This window comes from Neoarius graeffei, chromosome 23 (genome assembly GCF_027579695.1).
Source record: "Neoarius graeffei isolate fNeoGra1 chromosome 23, fNeoGra1.pri, whole genome shotgun sequence".
In the NCBI taxonomy this organism is placed as follows: domain Eukaryota; kingdom Metazoa; phylum Chordata; class Actinopteri; order Siluriformes; family Ariidae; genus Neoarius; species Neoarius graeffei.
In genome coordinates, this window is record NC_083591.1 from 55,223,465 (window position 1) to 55,242,541 (window position 19,077).

The 19,077-nt window shown below is 42.2% G+C and overlaps 1 protein-coding gene and 1 long non-coding RNA gene across 2 annotated transcripts; one reads left to right on the top strand and one right to left on the bottom strand.

Moving 5' to 3' along the window:
• Window positions 1-8,362: 8,362 nt before the first annotated feature.
• On the bottom strand, window positions 8,363-11,769 carry ptmab (prothymosin alpha b). The gene is made up of 5 exons (XM_060906454.1): window positions 11,553-11,769; window positions 9,424-9,486; window positions 9,244-9,328; window positions 9,081-9,160; window positions 8,363-8,993 (listed from the first exon to the last, which is right to left on the bottom strand). The coding sequence occupies exons 1-5, from the start codon at window positions 11,595-11,597 to the stop codon at window positions 8,949-8,951; spliced, it is 318 nt and encodes a 105-aa protein (XP_060762437.1). The 5' UTR covers window positions 11,598-11,769; the 3' UTR covers window positions 8,363-8,948.
• Window positions 11,770-12,022: 253 nt separating this feature from the next.
• On the top strand, window positions 12,023-13,193 carry LOC132871871 (uncharacterized). The gene is made up of 2 exons (XR_009651348.1): window positions 12,023-12,511; window positions 12,638-13,193. It is a non-coding gene; the product is annotated as an uncharacterized LOC132871871 (long non-coding RNA).
• Window positions 13,194-19,077: the final 5,884 nt, after the last annotated feature.

Below are 19,077 nucleotides of genomic sequence, written 5' to 3' on the forward strand. Positions count from 1 at the left end.
CTCAAATGAAAGCTGAAAGTCTGGACTTTATGTCCATGTCCATTATATAACTATAACTTGAATATGTTTCAGTAAACAGGTAAAAAAAAACAAAATTTTTGTCAGTGTCCAGATATATATGGACCTAACTGTAAGTAGGCGTGGCAGGACATAGAGGACCAGAAGTTTACTCTCATCTCATCTCCTTTAGCCACTTTATCCTGTTCTACAGGGTCACAGGCAAGCTGGAGCCTATCCCAGCTGACTACAGGCGAAAGGCAGGGTACACCCTGGACAAGTCGCCAGGTCATGACAGGGCTGACACATAGACACAGACAACCATTCACACTCACGGTCAATTTAGAGTCACCAGTTAACCTTATCCTGGGGGAAACTGGAGCACCCGGAGGAAACCCACGCGGACAACATGCAAACCCCGCACAGAAAGGCCCTCGCCGGCCACGGGGCTTGAACCCGGACCTTCTCACTGTGAGGCGACAGTGCTAACCACTACACCACCATGCCGCCCGCAGAAGTTCACTCTGGTTAAGTTAATGAACTTAAGCAGTTCATTTGCATATCATATTATGTGAATAAGGCTCCAGAATTCTACTCTATTCTGTTGTCGGTATGGCTTAAGATTCTGTTTTGCTTTATCCAGTTCTATTCTATTTTATTAGGTTATTGTGGTTTAAAGGTTATTTTCTATTTTATTCTTTTAGGTCACTGTTTATTAAGGATTATATTTCATTTTATGACTCTATGTTGATAAATCTTAAACATCTGATTCTTATCCCACGTGTTATGTTATTGAATTATATACTCAGCAAAAATAAAAACTTGACACTCATTATTTTTCAAATAGTGTTTAGAAACTTTTCTTGAAAGAGTTCTTGTTGTGGGGCGGCACGGTGGTGTAGTGGTTAGCGCTGTTGCCTCACAGCAAGAAGGTCCTGGGTTCGAGCCCCGGGGCCGGCGAGGGCCTTTCTGTGTGGAGTTTGCATGTTGTCCGCGTGGGTTTCTTCCGGGTGCTCCGGTTTCCCCCACAGTCCAAAGACATGCAGGTTAGGTTAACTGGTGACTCTAAATTGACCATAGGTGTGAGTGTGAATGGTTGTCTGTGTCTATGTGTCAGCCCTGTGATGACCTGGCGACTTGTCCAGGGTGTACCCCGCCTTTCGCCCGTAGTCAGCTGGGATAGGCTCCAGCTTGCCTGCGACCCTGTAGAAGGATAAAGCGGCTAGAGATAATGAGATGAGATGAGATGAGTTCTTGTTGTGATTATGGTTAAATGCATTGTCAAGGGCATTACGTCACACATTCATTCTACTGGTCGGGCCTACGTAGCACGTGCGAGAGCACTGCACGCTAAAATCACGTTTCCACGTGACACAAGTGACGTGACCTATTGATATACGTGCAATTGATCTCACGGTAGCAGAGTCGAGTGTCATCTCAGAAAAACAAGGTTTTATGGTTAATTATTCATTAATTTGCAATGCCACGACTGTCAAACATTCAGCGTGAACGTGCCATTGGCATGCTGAATACGGGAACATCCGTCACTGACGTTGCGAGGGTTATGGGATGCAGTCGACAGACCATCCATAATCTCCAGACACGTCTCCATCAAACTGGCACCACAGGAAACACTGGAACCCTCCACAGAACTTGCAGGAGCTTGGTGCCATGTTGGTACAAATATGGTGGCGCATTCCCCAAGCTGTGTTCAGACGCATCATCCAATCCATGAGGAGACGTTGTATCGCAGTTGTGAACGCCCATGGAGGACACACCTGATATTGACATGATTTCATTAAGTTGTGACTCACAGTTTTTGATCATGGACATTGTCGTCGCATTTCCGGTGGAACCGATTCCATGACAAACATGATCTGTGTGCTATAGCATCTTTAATGACCAAGATAATTGAATACAATCATTATTTCAAACCTATTTTCCAAAATGTTCAAATTATTGACTTTGAAACGAGTGTAGGGCGGCATGGTGGTGTAGTGGTTAGCGCTGTTACCTCACAGCAAGAAGGTCCGGGTTCGAGCCCCGGGGCTGGCGAGGGCCTTTCTGTGTGGAGTTTGCATGTTCTCCCCGTGTCCGCGTAGGTTTCCTCCGGGTGCTCCGGTTTCCCCCACAGTCCAAAGACATGCAGGTTAGGTTAACTGGTGACTCTAAATTGAGCGTAGGTGTGAATGTGGGTGTGAATGGTTGTCTGTATCTATGTGTCAGCCCTGTGATGACCTGGCGACTTGTCCAGGGTGTACCCCGCCTTTCGCCCGTAGTCAGCTGGGATAGGATCCAGCTTGCCTGCGACCCTGTAGAAGGATAAAGCGGCTAGAGATAATGAGATGAGATGAGATGAGAATGAAAAGAGTGTAAAGTTTTTTATTTTTGTTGAGTATACATAACCTACAGTTCCGTTAATGACCACTAGGCGGCAGAAGAGATTGAAGCGAATCAGCGAGACCCTTCATATCCCATAATTCATTGCTGCGGCAGATTCGACGTGCAGCGCCAAAAAGCAAAATGGCGGCTGAGGCGCTGCTGTGTACTGAAACACATAAACAATGAATAATATATAAATATGTAAAAACACAGTTTAATAGTTTGCGTGTGCGGGTAACTTGTTTGTGGGCGCATGTAACGACGACCATTAATATGTTGTCACAAAGCCGACTGTTAGCTTGGTTGCTAAGTAGGAAGATAATCACGAGCTCAATGCTAGCTAATGGAGTCCAGAATTAATCTGCAGTGTTTAGCATCAACATGGCGATGTTTTAACTCCTTCCTACTTTAAATATTTAGGGTTTTTCTGCTCTAAGGGCAGAAAGATGAAACAGTAAGGGAAATAAGCCTAAGGTTTTCGGGAAAACAGTCTGTTTTTGGACTTTAAGGGATGAATTATGCAATAGTAGAAGGGCTGGGTGATGATATGACCAAAATATATAGGATATTTCCCACAATTCCTAATTTACATAAGCATGATATTTAGATTTGCTTTACAGAGTGGTAGCAAAACACCAGCGCCACACTAAAAGATATAGATGGAAAATAAAAAATGAGCGAAACGTGATCAGTTTGGACTGGTACTGGAGTTAGAAATGTTCTGACAGCGTATGTCTCTGAAAAGAGTGCTGTCATGTATTACAGTGCCAATAATATCTTCACGTATCACCCAACCCTGTATGAACACCCATAATTTATCTGGTTTTACTCTTTAGTTAGGCATGGTGGTGCAGTGGTTAGCACTGTCGCCTCACAGCAAGAAGGTTCCAGGTTCTAACCCCACAGGTTCGATGGGAGCCTTTCTGTGTGGAGTTTGCATGTTCTCACCGTATCTGTGTGGGTTTTCTCCAGGTGCTCCAGTTTCCCCGACAGTTCGAAGACATGCAGATTAGGTGAAATACCCAGTCAGTTGGGTTGAACAAGACAGTTCATACTTATTGCCGGTCCCAAGCCCGGATAGATTGGGGAGGGTTGCATCAGGAAGGGATGTGTTCCCAAATCAAATATGAGGAACACATCTGCTATGGGGTGGCATGGTGGTGTAGTGGTTAGTGCTGTAGCCTCACAGCAAGAAGGTCCGGGTTCGAGCCCTGTGGCCGGCGAGGGCCTTTCTGTGCAGAGTTTGCATGTTCTCCCTGTGTCCGCGTGGGTTTCCTCCGGGTGCTCCGGTTTCCCCCACAGTCCAAAGACATGCAGGTTAGGTTAACTGGTGACTCTAAATTGAGCGTAGGTGTGAATGTGAGTGTGAATGGTTGTCTGTGTCTATGTGTCAGCCCTGTGATGACCTGGCGACTTGTCCAGGGTGTACCCCGCCTTTCGCCCGTAGTCAGCTGGGATAGGCTCCAGCTTGCCTGCGACCCTGTAGAACAGGATAAAGTGGCTAGAGGAGATGAGATGAGACATCTGCTATGGCGACTCCTAACAGGAGCAGCCAAAAGAAGAAGAAGAGACTATTTAGTTAGTTTAGACAGTGTTGTGATAAAGCTTCCTCTCTTTTAGCTCTTTTTTCCAGGTGCCAAAAATGGAATTCCATTGCTTTCATTGCTGGGGCCTTGTGTGGAGCTTAGATGCTCTCCTCATGTCTATGTGGGTTTCCTGCAGGTGCTCCCGTTTCCTCCTACAGTTCAAAAACATGTGGATTCAGTCAACCGGCTACTCTAAATTGCCCATAGGTGTGAGTGTGAATGTCTCTCTCTCTCTCTCTCTCTCTCTGTGATAGACTGGTGACCTGTCCTGGGTGAACTCTGCCTCTTGCCCAGTCTTGGAGTCAATCCCAGTGTCAACTGGGATTGACTCCAGCTCAAACCTGAAATCCACAGTGGATTGAACACCATAGAAAATGGATGGATGGATGGATATCACACTCTACATTAGTGGTTATGAAAGTGAACACTCAGGGCTTTAAGAATTTGCAATGGCGGTTGTACACAAGGCTTTAACTATTAAAAAATTTTTAGCTGTGCTGTTCATTTTTCTTTGTACTAATGTTATTGTGGAGAGGTGGAAATTGTTTGCCCAGTTCAGAGTTCACACCTCTCCCATTTTCCCATCGCCCTGCTCACCAGCAGCTAAACACAGAGTCACGATACTCTACAAACAGAAACCCAACAGTGTCCTGACTAATCTTATAACAGACTTGCAGCAATAAAATAATTCATTTGTTTATACTGATTGAAAATGTCCAAAACATCGAACACCAGTCTACTGCTAGAAAGTGTTAATTGTAATTTTGACAGTTGCACTAAGTGGATGTATTTTTCTAGTCCATTAGTATGTTTGGTTTCCATTTCAACATTCAACAGGCATATTTGTAGCTGTCCCATGAGCTTCACATCAACCTATACCATCCTGTGTCAAATGTTTGGTTTATTTGTAGATGAACATCATCATTGCAGCACCCACACTCTGAGATTTTAACTTTAAAAAATTCTGTTGCTGGCAGAACTTTGTTTACAGTGGCACTAAATCCACCACTGGGCAGCACTTCACATTAAGCATTCTGTGATCTCTGAACTCAACTCAAGAATAAAGACGAAAGAATTCTTTCACAATGTGCAATTTTAGGATTTGTTAGAAATGCTCACGATACACAAGATCTATCACACAGCACGTGCAAAAGATTAGAACCATGTTTATTGAACAACTATATTTTGAATATTTTATTTAACGTCTACAAAAATTATTTAAAGTAAAAGAAGCTGAAATGAACATCCAGTCAGCTGGATACTTCAGTGCGTTTCCATGAGGGTTGTTAGGTATGCTAGTTTTAACTAGGTAGCATTATATTCAGTCCATACATGTAGTAAAAAAAAAAAAAAAAGCAGTTTTTCCTAAAAATTATTTTCATCGAGGCGACGCAGTGGTGCAGTGATTAACACTCTCACCTCATAGCAAGAAGGTTCTGGGTTCGAACCTGCCAGTTGATTGGGACCTTTCAGTGTGGGGTTTGCATGTTCTCCTTGCACCCGTGTGGGTTTCCTCCCACAGTCTAAAGTCATGCAGATTTGATCAACTGGCTACTCTAAAGTGCCCACAGGTGTGAATGGCTCTCTGTCTGTGTTAGCCTCGTGATAGACTGGCGACCTGTCCGGGGTGTACCCTGCCTCCCGGCTAGCGTCACTTGGGATTGGCTCCAGCTCACTCATTACCTAAGTAACCTATATTTCAGCTAAGCTTGTGCAACAAAATGAACACTTCAGTTCTCAGCCTTTACATACTAAAATGTCAGTTCTTGCATTATTTTTGTCTTTTAAAAGCTAGATGAAATTGCATGCCAGAGGCTTGTGTGTGCGTGTGGCCTTAGGACCTAGGATTCTGCTAAATAAAAAAAAAGTAGATGACAGATGACATGATAAACACCGAGAAATTACACAGTATGTGGCCACGAGATTTGCAGTGCTTGTGTAGGACCCCATGGAGTGTTTATAGGCCTAATTAGTATGCAGCTTATGCTTCTTTGGAGTTTTTATGGGCCTACTGTCATGCTCAAATCACAAAAATGACTCCAACCAACCATACTGGGTATGGAAAAGCATATCACTGAACCAGTTCTACACACACAAGTTACTAGTCAACACCACGCTTAAGCCCAACACACACACCTCTGTAGACATGACATCAGCATCCTGGGTCAGACAATCAATACACACACCAGTTTTAGTGTAGACAGCTTTTCTGAGGGCATCCGATACACATCAGGAGCACACAGAGACACACAGAGACACACACGATCGCTTAAGCACTGTGTACATGGTGAAACGCAGCTGTCAGCCCAGAGGAAAATTTGGTTTCTCATTTGTATCCCTTCTGTTGCTCAGGAGACAAAATGGTGATTCTCTTTTAAGGATCATTTAAGTATTACTTTTGTCACAGTTCTTTCTCCTAATTTTGCCTTAGGAGAAATAAAAGAAGCAAAAGATGAGACATAGCAATGAGACAAGTAGGAGTCACAAAAGAGATATTAGGTTTTTTTTGGGGGGGGGCTTTTTTCACCTTTATTGGATAGGACAGTGTAGAGACAGGAAATGAGCTGGAGAGAGAGACGGATCAGGAAATGACCTCGGGTCGGAATCGAGCCCGGGTCCCCGGATTTATGGTATGGCGCCTTAGTCGACTGAGCCACGACTAAGACTATTTTATTAGTTGACTAATTTCAACTTTCGTGAGAAATAATGCGAACGCCTGCATCATGCGGGATTTGCGGGCGGGAGCGGGACAAAATATGGCAGGCGCGGGCGGGACTGTACAATGAGGGAGAGGGCGGGAGCGGGACTGAAAATTCTGTCCCGCGCAGACCTCTAATCTGTGTATTGTTTAAGCCTTTGTTGAGATCTCTTTTGTAAATCAAAAAAGGACTAAACTGAGATGACTAGAATGGTTCAAGATTGTGTAGAGACCTCTTTTGCAAAACTGACGGAGCCTAATCTGAGACTCACCAAATAGATCTGAAATGAGAATTGTGTGAGTTTACAGAGAGAGCTCTCTGGTGCATCAGCCTGAGTAAAGTATGAGATGTATAAATTGGTCAACACTGAGCATTATTTAAAACATTGTTGAGAACTCATTTGTAGATTAAAGGGAGTCTACAATGAGATAACTCTTTTGCTCCAGAGACAAACCTGAGAAGCAGGAGACAAAAGCAATAATCTCATTTTAATATCACTATGATCTCATTATTGTCTAGGAGAAACAATTGAGAAAGAGAAGAGATCTCATTTTAAAATTTCCTTTCCTCTGGGAGGCAGCCTCAGACTACCGGTCAAAAGAGAAGTAAACACATGAAATGCACTTTAAGGTCAAGCGTCTGGAACTTAAAACAACGATTTAGTGATTCTGGTGATAATTTATTCATTGGAGCTCTATTTTCATTCTTCTCACAAGAAGTTGAGTTTAATTTACACCAAGTTGTGCTAACAGCGGTATTAATAGAACACTTGAAGCTTTGGAAGCTGATCTGCTTGAGCAGAGTGTACAGTCTGTACAGACCAAAGCGCCGCTGCATCGCTCACTTTAGGTACAGATGACACAACAGCTAAACTATCAGCAGGTAGGTGAGTGGAATTATAATGTATAAAACCTTTGATGAAGGGCATTTCAACAAAATTATTCAACTCTTCATTGCAAAGACATTTTAAATGAAGTTCAAGATCACATGTTAATGCTAAAGATTAATCTTAACATTGAGAATTTTTCACAGGATACAGGCATCACTGCACTTTGGTCAACTTCAGCAGATACTGAGAAGTTGATAAATTGTTAATGAGGCTGAATGGTGATCAGGTTACAGTCGTTGATGAGCAGAGGTGACATGTGGACACTAATGTAAGATCAGACATAGCACAAGGTGCTTCCTGGTTGGCTAAACTAAAAATGGAACCCAATGTGACATGCTAATATTTTTCCCTAGAAGAATTTGTTCATGCGTTCTTGTCTTAATCTTTTCAATGACAGGTCATGCTTCTGCTCAAAACTGCTAGCAAACTATTTTATACTGTAATAGCTACCATTAAAGTTCCACTTTATTGGATTTTTTAAAGCAAATTCAAGTATATCCCCAAGTACAGAATGTGTACAACACAAACCACCAAAAAAAAAAAAAACACCATCCTTTTCCAGAGTTATTTCTAAATTTTAGATCCATGTTTTAAGTGATAAGCATCCCATACATGCTTCAATGGCATACTAGTACTGAATGGTCATCAGAGGAGATGACCAAATCAAGATAAAACATCGCAGGCTTTCTGAACTTAAGTGAAGATCTTGACCCAATGGCCAACAGCAACACTGATGGCAAGCCTGTGACTTGAACTCAATCTTCTAGTAGCACAAGGAGGTACCAAAGGAAAGAGCAGTCAAGTACAACTCACAAAATAAAAGTCAGGTTTATTGTTGAACAAACTTCACACACACAGACAGGCCAAGGTAAAACAAATGCAAACGAAAAAAACAATAAGAAAACTCCTTTTCTTTGGCCTAGCCCTCCCATACAAACAAAAGTTTATGGTACAACTAAAGGTTCATACATAAAATCTGACTGGAATGCTCAGAGTTAAATGGCTGATTTTATAAATGTTTCCGTTTCCAAAGTTTGCGAGACATGGTCAAACAAGTAAAATTTCATAAAGAAGCACCGTTTTGGTCACAGGAGATCACAATCAAGTGAATGATCCCTTAACAATATGTACAAAAATATAAAATGTAAATAAAAATACAAACAAATCCTCGTCTTGTGAACTTTGTCGTCGTGTTGGGGGTCTGGGTGGTGTGGTGGACTTTTCCCTCTAGAAAATTTTGCATTGGGGGTTTAGTGGGTGAAACACAGGAACTTGGAGGGGAATGGGGTGAGGGGAATGACCATGTTTGATGTTTGAGAGTCCTTTATGCCACTGGCTCCAACAAACGTGCTGAAGATGAGCTCTACACTGGATCAGTAGCATCCAACAATCCTTTTAATCATCATCGTCCGTCTTCTGTTTCTTCGGGTCGACCTCCTCCTAAGAGTAGCAAAAGCCGTGGTTTAGAACAGCACAGATGTGTAGAGGATGTTAAGGAAAAACTCTTAACAGCTTTCTGATCCTCACCTCATCATCCTCATCAGCCCCTCGTTTCGTTCCTCCGCCCAGTTCATCCTCATCATCCTCCTCTTCGTCGTCTTCATCTCCTGTAATAAGAATGCACATCTTGGTTAGATTTGGCATCCAAAAGTAGCCAAGATGACTTTTTGGAAAGTGCAACACCACCCACCCTCTCCGTCTTCCTCTTCGTCATCTTCATCTACTTCGTCCTCCTCTTCCTCGTCGATCTCAGGCTCTCCGTTTTCCTCATTTTCCTATTAAAAAAAAATTTCCGTTATAGTAAGATCCTCCTCTTCCAGGCAGTCGATCCATAAACAAATCTTGGCTGAAATGAATTAGTATGCAGTACCTTTCCATTAGTGGCCTCCTTTCCATTTTCCTTCTCCTCAAGGAGCTTCTTCTCCTTCAAGTCCTGTAAAATGATTAAAACAGAGCCATTAACACGACGCTTTGTTAAGAGGAGGGTCCTGGCTATTTAAAACCAGCATTACGTCCAGTGGACTTGAGCCAAGATTGGGAGGGAAATATGGGTGGACAATGGCGCCCTCTGATGGGTTGTGCGTAAAAGTGCAGCCATGATCAGGACAACGCTATTGGCTGATACAAAGCCTTTGGAGCTGTCAATCATTTGGTGCAAGGACCCGCCTACTTAAGAGTTAGATGATTTGTAATACGACACCTCGGGGTTATTGAGATACCATGGGTATTGTAGTTCGGGCAGTTTGGTGAACGCCATATGCTCGAAGGAAGGAGGACACACCCGTGGAGCAGATCGCGCAAAAAAAAAAAAAAAAGGGACGGTCGTTAAGAGTCCGGGGTGGGAAAACAAGCTGACTTGGAAGACTTTGAAAGGACAAAGAAGGCCTGGTGCATGGCGGGCGCGCTCTCTGATCATTTCCGCGTCCATAATTCCAAAACGCATACTACACCCTCACGCGCTAAACAGTGCGCCAAAGTGCACGGAGTGCGCGCGCACACACTATACAGTACGCAAAAAATAGTGCACAGAGCAATAACGGGTTTGGTTCGCAGCCAGAAGACCTCAATCCACTCCCCCTCCTTCCTTCCTTCCCTCCCTCCCTCCTGCTGCTTTTGCTTTCACGCTATCTACCGGATTTAGGTCGCGAGAGGAACAAACCGGAGGCGGTCGGTCACTTATCCGGCTTTTCACCGAAACGTGGTCAACCACGTCTGAAGAGCGCAAATAATTCACTTTATATGCCACTAAAGTCAAGTCTCAAAACCACAACCAATGTGCGTGTGCGTGCATGTTACAGGATTTCGTCACGGCAATTCCAAGCACGAGCGACCCACCGATTTACCGCAACGCTATTTTAAGCCATTAGTCCTAATTATTAGAAGTAGTATTAAGTCGCATATTTGACTATTTGACACCTTTCTGGTGTCACAGATTAAAGGAAATACTTTCAATGCATGTTCACCAACAGCAATAGGAAATAAGGAACGTTACAGAACGCATGCATCAAACAGTGTTGTAACAGACATCACATCCCATCACAGGTGTTTATCAAGACTTGGTACTGGGGAAGGGAAAAAAACTGAAAATAACTGATACACACTAACAGCACTTCCGAAAAGGTAAAGTCGGAAGTAACAAGATCAGATAAACCTCGATTCATGAATACAAACGTGATCGAGGAGGAAAAAAAAAAAACCCAAACAATAAATAAAGAATCCGATCCAAAGGTTATTAAACACAAAGGTGAGGGAGATGGTGATGAAATAAAGCGGTCTATAAAATGAAATTAAAAGCGCAAGTACAGAAGCATCACAACCTGGAACCGAAAATAAACTTGAAACTCGATCAAAAGCCCGTATTCTCAGGATCACACCATAAATCATTAATCAATCAAATCATGAATAAGGTATAAGCGGTAACAAAATGTTCTAAAGTTCCTGAGAAGGTGCAAAACAGATGAAGAGGCGACAGGCCTGATAAATCAAACAGCGTGCAAATTAATCATATTAGAGCTTGGGGGGAAAAGGGAAATTAAAAAAAAAAAATCAATGCAGGATTTTACACGCGTGATTTTCGGTATATTAATGAAAAATATTATGAATAATAGTAATAATAATAATAAGAAGAATGATTATGATGGAGGATTATGATCTCCGGCGGCGTCGCTCAGGTTCAAAGAGGAACCGAGAAGCGACTGTAGCTTATAAACAAAGAACCCGCGCGCACTGTGAGCGCGAGCAAGCTCCATTCAGTAAGACAATAAAGAACTCTATTCGCTTTGAAATCCGTTTCCAAACTCAATCCTTTAGAGTCTTCAGGCTTGAAAATGATCTCGGTTTTCAATTCTCGGATGAACCGTTGCGTGTCCATCAGTCTCTCGCTCAGTCTCTCTCTCTCTCGCGCGCGCAAAATAGCAACAACATCAGCAACGTGATCAAACAAAATGAATGAATAAAAGAAAACCAATACTCTTGATGTATCCTTTCCGTGTTTCTTACCTTGGCGGAAATTTCCGTTGCGGAATCTACCTTGGTGTCTGCCATGTTAGTTTATACTGACTAATTATATAAATAATGCCCTCCAAAAACAAAACGGTTTATATATTTAAAAAAAAAAAAAAAGAAAAACAGCGCACTTGAGAAATCCGCCTCGTGTTGATCTGAACCGATTATAGAGCTGCTTATTATAAAGCTCTTCTAAGGAAGCAGCTAATGCCGTCGGCATGCGATGTAGGAGGCTTTAATATAGATTTGTAGGCGGAGCTTGAGAGGAAGGCACGGATACTTGGATGTGATTGGCTGGAGTTTGTACGGAGGTGTAGTTTACCGTGCCATAAGAGTGGAACAATGGATAGGGTTTCTAAACGGAAAAAATAAAAAATAAGGACACACCTCCTCGAACTGAACCGCTAATTCAACTGAACAAGAAGAAAAAAAAAAAAAGAAGAGCAAGACACACCTCCAGCTTAGAGAGAGAGAGAAAACCTCCCTCTGTATTATAGACACAGCATATATTCTCGACTGTATTATATTTTCTTAATAAACACGTCAGGAGGTTTTTGGAGGCGTGCTACTTGCTAGGCACAATTTTCACTAAGTGCCATATTTTGCTGCACCGCCATGATATGAATGACACGCAAACCTGTTTGATCCGGTTTGGTAGGTTTAATAATAAGTTGAGTCAGGTGTGTTAGAGCGGGGGGGAATCTCAGGACCAGGATTTAAAAAAGGTGTCAAGGATGAAGTGGATTTTAAGGAAAGGATGTTCGAGTGGTTGCTGCAGTGTATGTGTTCGTTCCCCTCCCTTTTCTGTGATCTTGCTTTGACAAAGGAGGTCGACTCCAGAAAAGAGCAAAAAGTTTCTTCTTTTCAAAGCGCCTTCAATATTTTAGCCTCTGTTTAAATTCACCGACACGGAAATTAAAGCCAAATTGTTTGTATAGCTTTGTTCCATCAAGGTGATTTTTTTTTTATTTAAAAAAAATATCCTCTGACTGTCCTGATGCATTTGTTTATTGACCAAGATTAACCTTTATGAATATTACTTTTAAAACCTTTAAAATAACCTCGTTTTTATTTCCTAGATTTAGTTACAGATCATTAGAACAAAGCAGAAGGCGTCAGGCGGCGAACATAACAAGCAGGAGGAGGAAGAAGAAGGTGGGGGGTTCCAGGGACTAATTCATCATAACCTACATTTAAATTTCGACTTTGATGACAACGCTATTGGCAGCAAGACGACGCTCATTGGTCAATTCGATGCCTGGAACGTCTGCGTCACGCACCCATCGAACACTATTGGCCGCGCAGTGTGTCAATCAAACGACGTCCGGGCGCAGTGAGAAGGAAATCCCGGAAGTGGATTAGCACAAGGACTGAACTCGGAGGCGCAATTGAATTAGGTTGTGTTAAGCATATTACAGATATAATTAAGGTTTTAACAAGGTGCACCAAATGACATTAGGCTCTGTTTAAATGATTTACTTTCACATAAGTCCAGCAAACTCTTAAAAAATAGGTCTAAAGGTACCAAACTGTACATTTCCTTCACTTGGTGGTATCAAAGACACATTTTTTTTGTACCTTTAATATATATATTTTTTAATCTTTTGTGTGCATTTAATAAACTTTTTGAGTCAATCAGCGGTCCAGGTCCAATTTGTTCATCTTCATCTTCAGTGAGTGCTTTATCCTGGTCAGGGTGACGGTGGATCGGGAGCCTATCCCAGGAATGATGAACCAGATATGGGAATATACCCTGGATGGGTGCCAGTCATACACTCACTGGGCATCATGGACACACACACACACACACACACACACACACTGACTCACATCTAGTGCCAATTTAGACCAGCCAATGCACCAAATGTACACTTGGGAGGAAACTAGATAACCCAGAGGAAACCTACATGAACATGGAGAACCCCACACATGCAGTAACCTGAGCTCAGGTGCGAACCCTGGAGCTGTCAGCTCCTACTTTGGACCTTAAAGGTATACTGTATTCATGGTTCCATGGGAAAGATGCATATTAAGGGTACAGAAGATATACTCTTATTGGTTTCACCTCATCAAGAAGAAGAAACCTTTATTTGTCACATGCGCACTTCAAGCACAGTGAAATTCATCCTCTGCATTTAACCCATCTGAAGCAGTGAACACACGCACACACTCAGAGCAGTGGGCAGCCACACCAGAACGCCCGGGGAGCAGTCAGGGGTCAGGTACCTTGCTCAAGGGCACCTCAGCCCAAGGCCACCCCACGTCAACCTAACTGCATGTCTTTTTTGGATTGTAGGGGAAACCGGAGCACCCAGAGGAAACCCACGCAGACACGGGGAGAACATGCAAACTCCACACAGAAAGGCCCTCGCCAGCTGCTGGGTTCGAACCCGGAACCCTCTTGCTGTGAGGCGACCGTGCTAACCACTACACCACCGTGCTGCCAACACGGAACAGTACAGTTTGACACATTTGTTTCTGAGCATCCAGAACTCAATTTGAGAATCATGATAAATTACATTACATTAATGGCATTTAGTAGACACTCTTATTCAGAGCAACATACAATATACCTAGAGCAGCCTGGGGACCAGTTGCTCAAGGGCACCTCAGCCATTCCTCTTGGTCCAGGGATTTAAAACAGCAACCTTTTGGTGCCTAAGCTTCTTCTCTAACCATTAGGCCAGAGGTGGGATGGGCACCAGTCACACACTCACTCACGTCTCGGGCCAATGAAGACAAGCTAATGCTTCAAATGGCAGTATACACTGGAAGGAAACTAGATAACCCAGAGGACACTTCAGCCATTCCTGGGGCACAAATTGATCAGTATGACATGGCTTTCCATTTTGATTTATCCACAGGAGGATTCTTGACGGTTTATACACTGCATAAATGAACAGAAAATTTTTCCTTTTGTCTTATATTGATTTTCATTCTGTATTTTTGCATTATCAGAAAAATAATTAGCCTGAAAGTTAAACAGTTCAACCAATTCCATGGTCACAACAGGGCAATTAAATGCAGTATAGATAAAATAAGATGTACAATAAAACACTTTCCAGTTTCAACAAAATTAATAAATTTTCTGAAGAGACTGTAATCTCTAACCTTTCAAAGGAATGTCTCAGTTGCTTTAAGCAATGACGTATGCAAATATGTAAATCCATTTTTAATGTTCTATATAATGCACTTGCAGAAACAAGTTTTAGACTCCTTTATCAGGAAACAAACTATGTCGTTGTTTTAAACAACAAGAACAATTTATACATGAGAATTTAACTTCAGTGTTAAATCGCTGAGCTGCAGTGTTGTGTGTTGTGTCCATGAGGTTCATTGTGTGTTAATTAGTTTTGTTTTTAATGAAGTTGTATGGGACCAATAACAAATCCCAAGAAAAACGATTAGCAAATGTTCAAGCACCTTTACAACAGAAAGAAATAAATGTTGTGGTTAATAAATGAACACACAGTTAGCTGATGATCACATCCATGCAGAGTGCATTAGATGTGTGTGTAAGTGCGTTGTGTGTTGATAAAGCATTATTAAACCCATGAAACAGACTTAAACATGCGTTTATTGCTCAGAGACATACACTGCATTTCTGTTGATTACTTTGCCCCAGCTATCCAGTCTTTCTTTAATTTGTCCATCAAATTAATAAGATTAGTCATTGTGTGTACTGAAAACCATGATCTTCAGCATGTTAACTGCACAGTCATCTGATTTAGATGATAGTCTATTGATTTGCCAATTTAAAGCACACATGGCACATGATGATTTGTTAATGACTGTTACACATTACTTTTTCTTTTTGTTCAAAATAGATTGCTTCATGGGCGGCACGGTGGTGTAGTGGTTAGCGCTGTCGCCTCACAGCAAGAAGGTCCGGGTTCGAGCCCCGTGGCCGGCGAGGGCCTTTCTGTGCGGAGTTTGCATGTTCTCCCCGTGTCCGTGTGGGTTTCCTCCGGGTGCTCCGGTTTCCCCCACAGTCCAAAGACATGCAGGTTAGGTTAACTGGTGACTCTAAATTGACCGTAGGTGTGAATGTGAGTGTGAATGGTTGTCTGTGTCTATGTGTCAGCCCTGTGATGACCTGGCGACTTGTCCAGGGTGTACCCTGCCTTTCGCCCGTAGTCAGCTGGGATAGGCTCCAGCTTGCCTGCGACCCTGTAGAAGGATAAAGCGGCTAGAGATAATGAGGTGAGATTGCTTCATCAAAACCCTGTCCTCTCTCTCTCTCTCTCTCTCTCTCTCATATCTGCAAATACAAATGTTGTACTTTGTATGTATGTATGTGTATATATATATATATATATATATATATACATACACATGAGGGTAAGTCAAAAAGTTCTAAGACAAATTGAAAAAAATCTTTATTTATGAAAACAAGAAAGCTATTTCTCTACATATCCTCCATTTAAATCTAAACACTTCTGCAAGCGGTGTTTCCATCGGAGAATTCCTTCTATGTAGAATTCTGGGAGATGTTTTTCACACCTTGTGAAATTATAACATCTGTCTTACAACTTTTTGACTTACCCTCGTAGATATAAAATTATTTTTATTTTATTTTATTTTTTTTAACAAAACATGTGGTATAAGATGCACTCATAACCTGGACAAATGTTTCTTTGTTTCTTCTCTGAGGAATGTTGGTTTACAGGTAAATAATAGCTTTTAAGTTGTTTATCACAACAAGTCTATCACGTTTTTCCATTGCTGTTTACACAAAACAGTCATTCTTTAAATAAATTTGTCTCTAAGTGTAAATGCTGGTATGTCAATACATATGTGTAGCAGGAGTGTAACGGTTGTTCTGTATTTAATAAAATGGGACAAACTGGGGGTGGCATGGTGGTGTAGTGGTTAGCACCGTCACCTCACAGCAAGAAGGTTCTGGGTTCAAGCCCAGTGGCTGGCGAGGGCCTTTCTGTGTGGAGTTTGCATGCTCTCCCTGTGTCTGCGTGGGTTTCATCTGGGCGCTCTGGTTTCCCCCAAAGACATGCAGGTTAGGTTAATTGGTGGCTCTAAATTGACCATGAATGGTTGTTTGTCTCTATGTGTTAACCCTGTGATGACCTGGTGACTTATCCAGGGTGTATCCCGCCTCTCACCCATAGTCAGCTGGGATAGGCTTCAGTTTGCCCGTGACCCTGCACAGGATAAACGATTACGGATAATGGATGGATGGGTGGGACAAACTGGATCCAGACACAGACCCAGACCAGCAGGAAATAAATGGAAGGATGGATGGACAAACTGTAAGATTTCAGTGTCAGAGAGATGCCTTAAAAAAGAACAATATTTTATGTATTTGTGAAAATATTTGATCATAGGATTATATGTGGGGCAGCACGGTGGCGTAGTGGTTAGCGCTGTCGCCTCACAGCAAGAAGGTCCTGGGTTCGAGCCCCATGGCCGGCGAGGGCCTTTCTGTGTGGAGTTTGCATGTTCTCCCCGTGTCCGTGTGGGTTTCTTCCGGGTGCTCCGGTTTCCCCCACAGTCCAAAGACACGCAGGTTAGGTTAACTGGTGGCTCTAAATTGACCGTAGGTGTGAATGTGAGTGTGAATGGTTGTCTGTGTCTATGTGTCAGCCCTGTGATGACCTGGCGACTTGTCCCGGGTGTACCCCGCCTTTCGCCCGTAGTCAGCTGGGATAGGCTCCAACTTGCCTGTGACACTGTAGGACAGGATAAAGCGGCTAGAGATAATGAGATGAGATGAAGTTTATATGTTTTTGACACCCAGAAAGTAGCAATAATAATAATAATAATTATTATTATTATTATGTGCCTGCTGTAAAAAGTAATTAAAATTAATAGTAATTTGCTAGCTGACCATTTAAAATTTTCTTTTCTTTCCTGAAAAAGGAAAAAAATAGGAAGTTAGTATCTATCTATCTATCTATCTATCTATCTATCTATCTATCTATCTATCTATCTATCTATCTATCTATCTATCTATCTATCTATCTATCTATCTATTTTATTCAACATATTTTAAACCATTAAAGCAGAATTTTAAAGCATGTCTTTGGGTGTCAGAAAGGTAATATACTATATAAAATAAATATGCTATTTTATATAGCAAATGTCTAACAAACAGAAAGGAATATTTCATCTTATTTTAAATATAATTTGTGAGTTACTTTAAGAAACCTGAAAATAAAAATTTTCTAGTAATACTTCCTTTAGGGTGGCACGGTGGTGTAGTGGTTAGCGCTGTCACCTCACAGCAAGAAGGTCCGGGTTCGAGCCCCGTGGCCGGCGAGGGCCTTTCTGTGCGGAGTTTGCATGTTCTCCCCGTGTCCGCGTGGGTTTCCTCCGGGTGCTCCGGTTTCCCCCACAGTCCAAAGACATGCAGGTTAGGTTAACTGGTGACTCTAAATTGGCCGTAGGTGTGAATGTGAATGGTTGTCTGTGTCTATGTGTCAGCCCTGTGATGACCTGGCGACTTGTCCAGGGTGTACCCCGCCTTTCGCCCGTAGTCAGCTGGGATAGGCTCCAGCTTGCCTGCGACCCTGTAGAACAGGATAAAGTGGCTAGAGATAATGAGATGAGATGAGATACTTCCTTTACACAGATGATATTCAGGTTGTGCTGATGAGTCGTGAGGTGGAAATAATAAAATGACTGATTTTTGTGAATATGCAATAAAAAAAGTTAAAATCAAAAGTGCACGCACACACACACACACTCACGAATCTCTAGTTTTGCTGGCAAAATAGATTGCCCATTGGGCTGTTAGTTGTGGTGTGGTAATGAAGGTGTTAGGTGCTGTAGTAATGACAATTTAATCATTAACTCTACTGTTCACTTTTTAAAAATCTGCTGTTTACATCGTCTATCTCACTTTAAACCTCCAGAGGAAGTTTTAAGCTGAAAAAGCAATAAGAGGTCATGACAAGGGCAGAATTATTTAACGAATGTGAGTCACAAACATGTATTGCATAGCTGTGTGTGTTTTTTTTTTCCTAAAGCAGTCCTTCCTTAGTTTCATCTCGTCACTATAAAAAAAAGAGGCAGTTTCTTTACAGAAGTGTGCCATGGTGCCATGTGGAGAGCTTTATACCCTTAACACGAGGCCTAAGCGCTGCTCCACATTTTCCCCGGCACCTTCTGATCTGGCCGGAGGGAAGAGTGTGTCGCTGTATGCAGTAGATACACACAGAAACACTTCCTCATGAGTAGCCAGAGAGGGTTTTGTGCATGTGAGGACCTGCCAGAGGAGGAGAGATGGAAACGTGGAGGCCAAGGAGTGTTTTTTTTTTAATGAAAGACTCCAGTAACAGTCTGCAGGTTTTTGGAAGACTTCATGATCAAATAGTTGCTTCTGTAAGCCACCAGATTCTGAGCAATCATCTTGAGTTACATGGTACACAAGCACCCAAAATTGTTTAAAATACTAATTGTGCAAATTTGTTCTTAATCATATTCACATTTATCAGCACGGTAAGATTACTGGAATTACACAATATGCTTATATCACATAAAATTACGCAAACCTTAGACA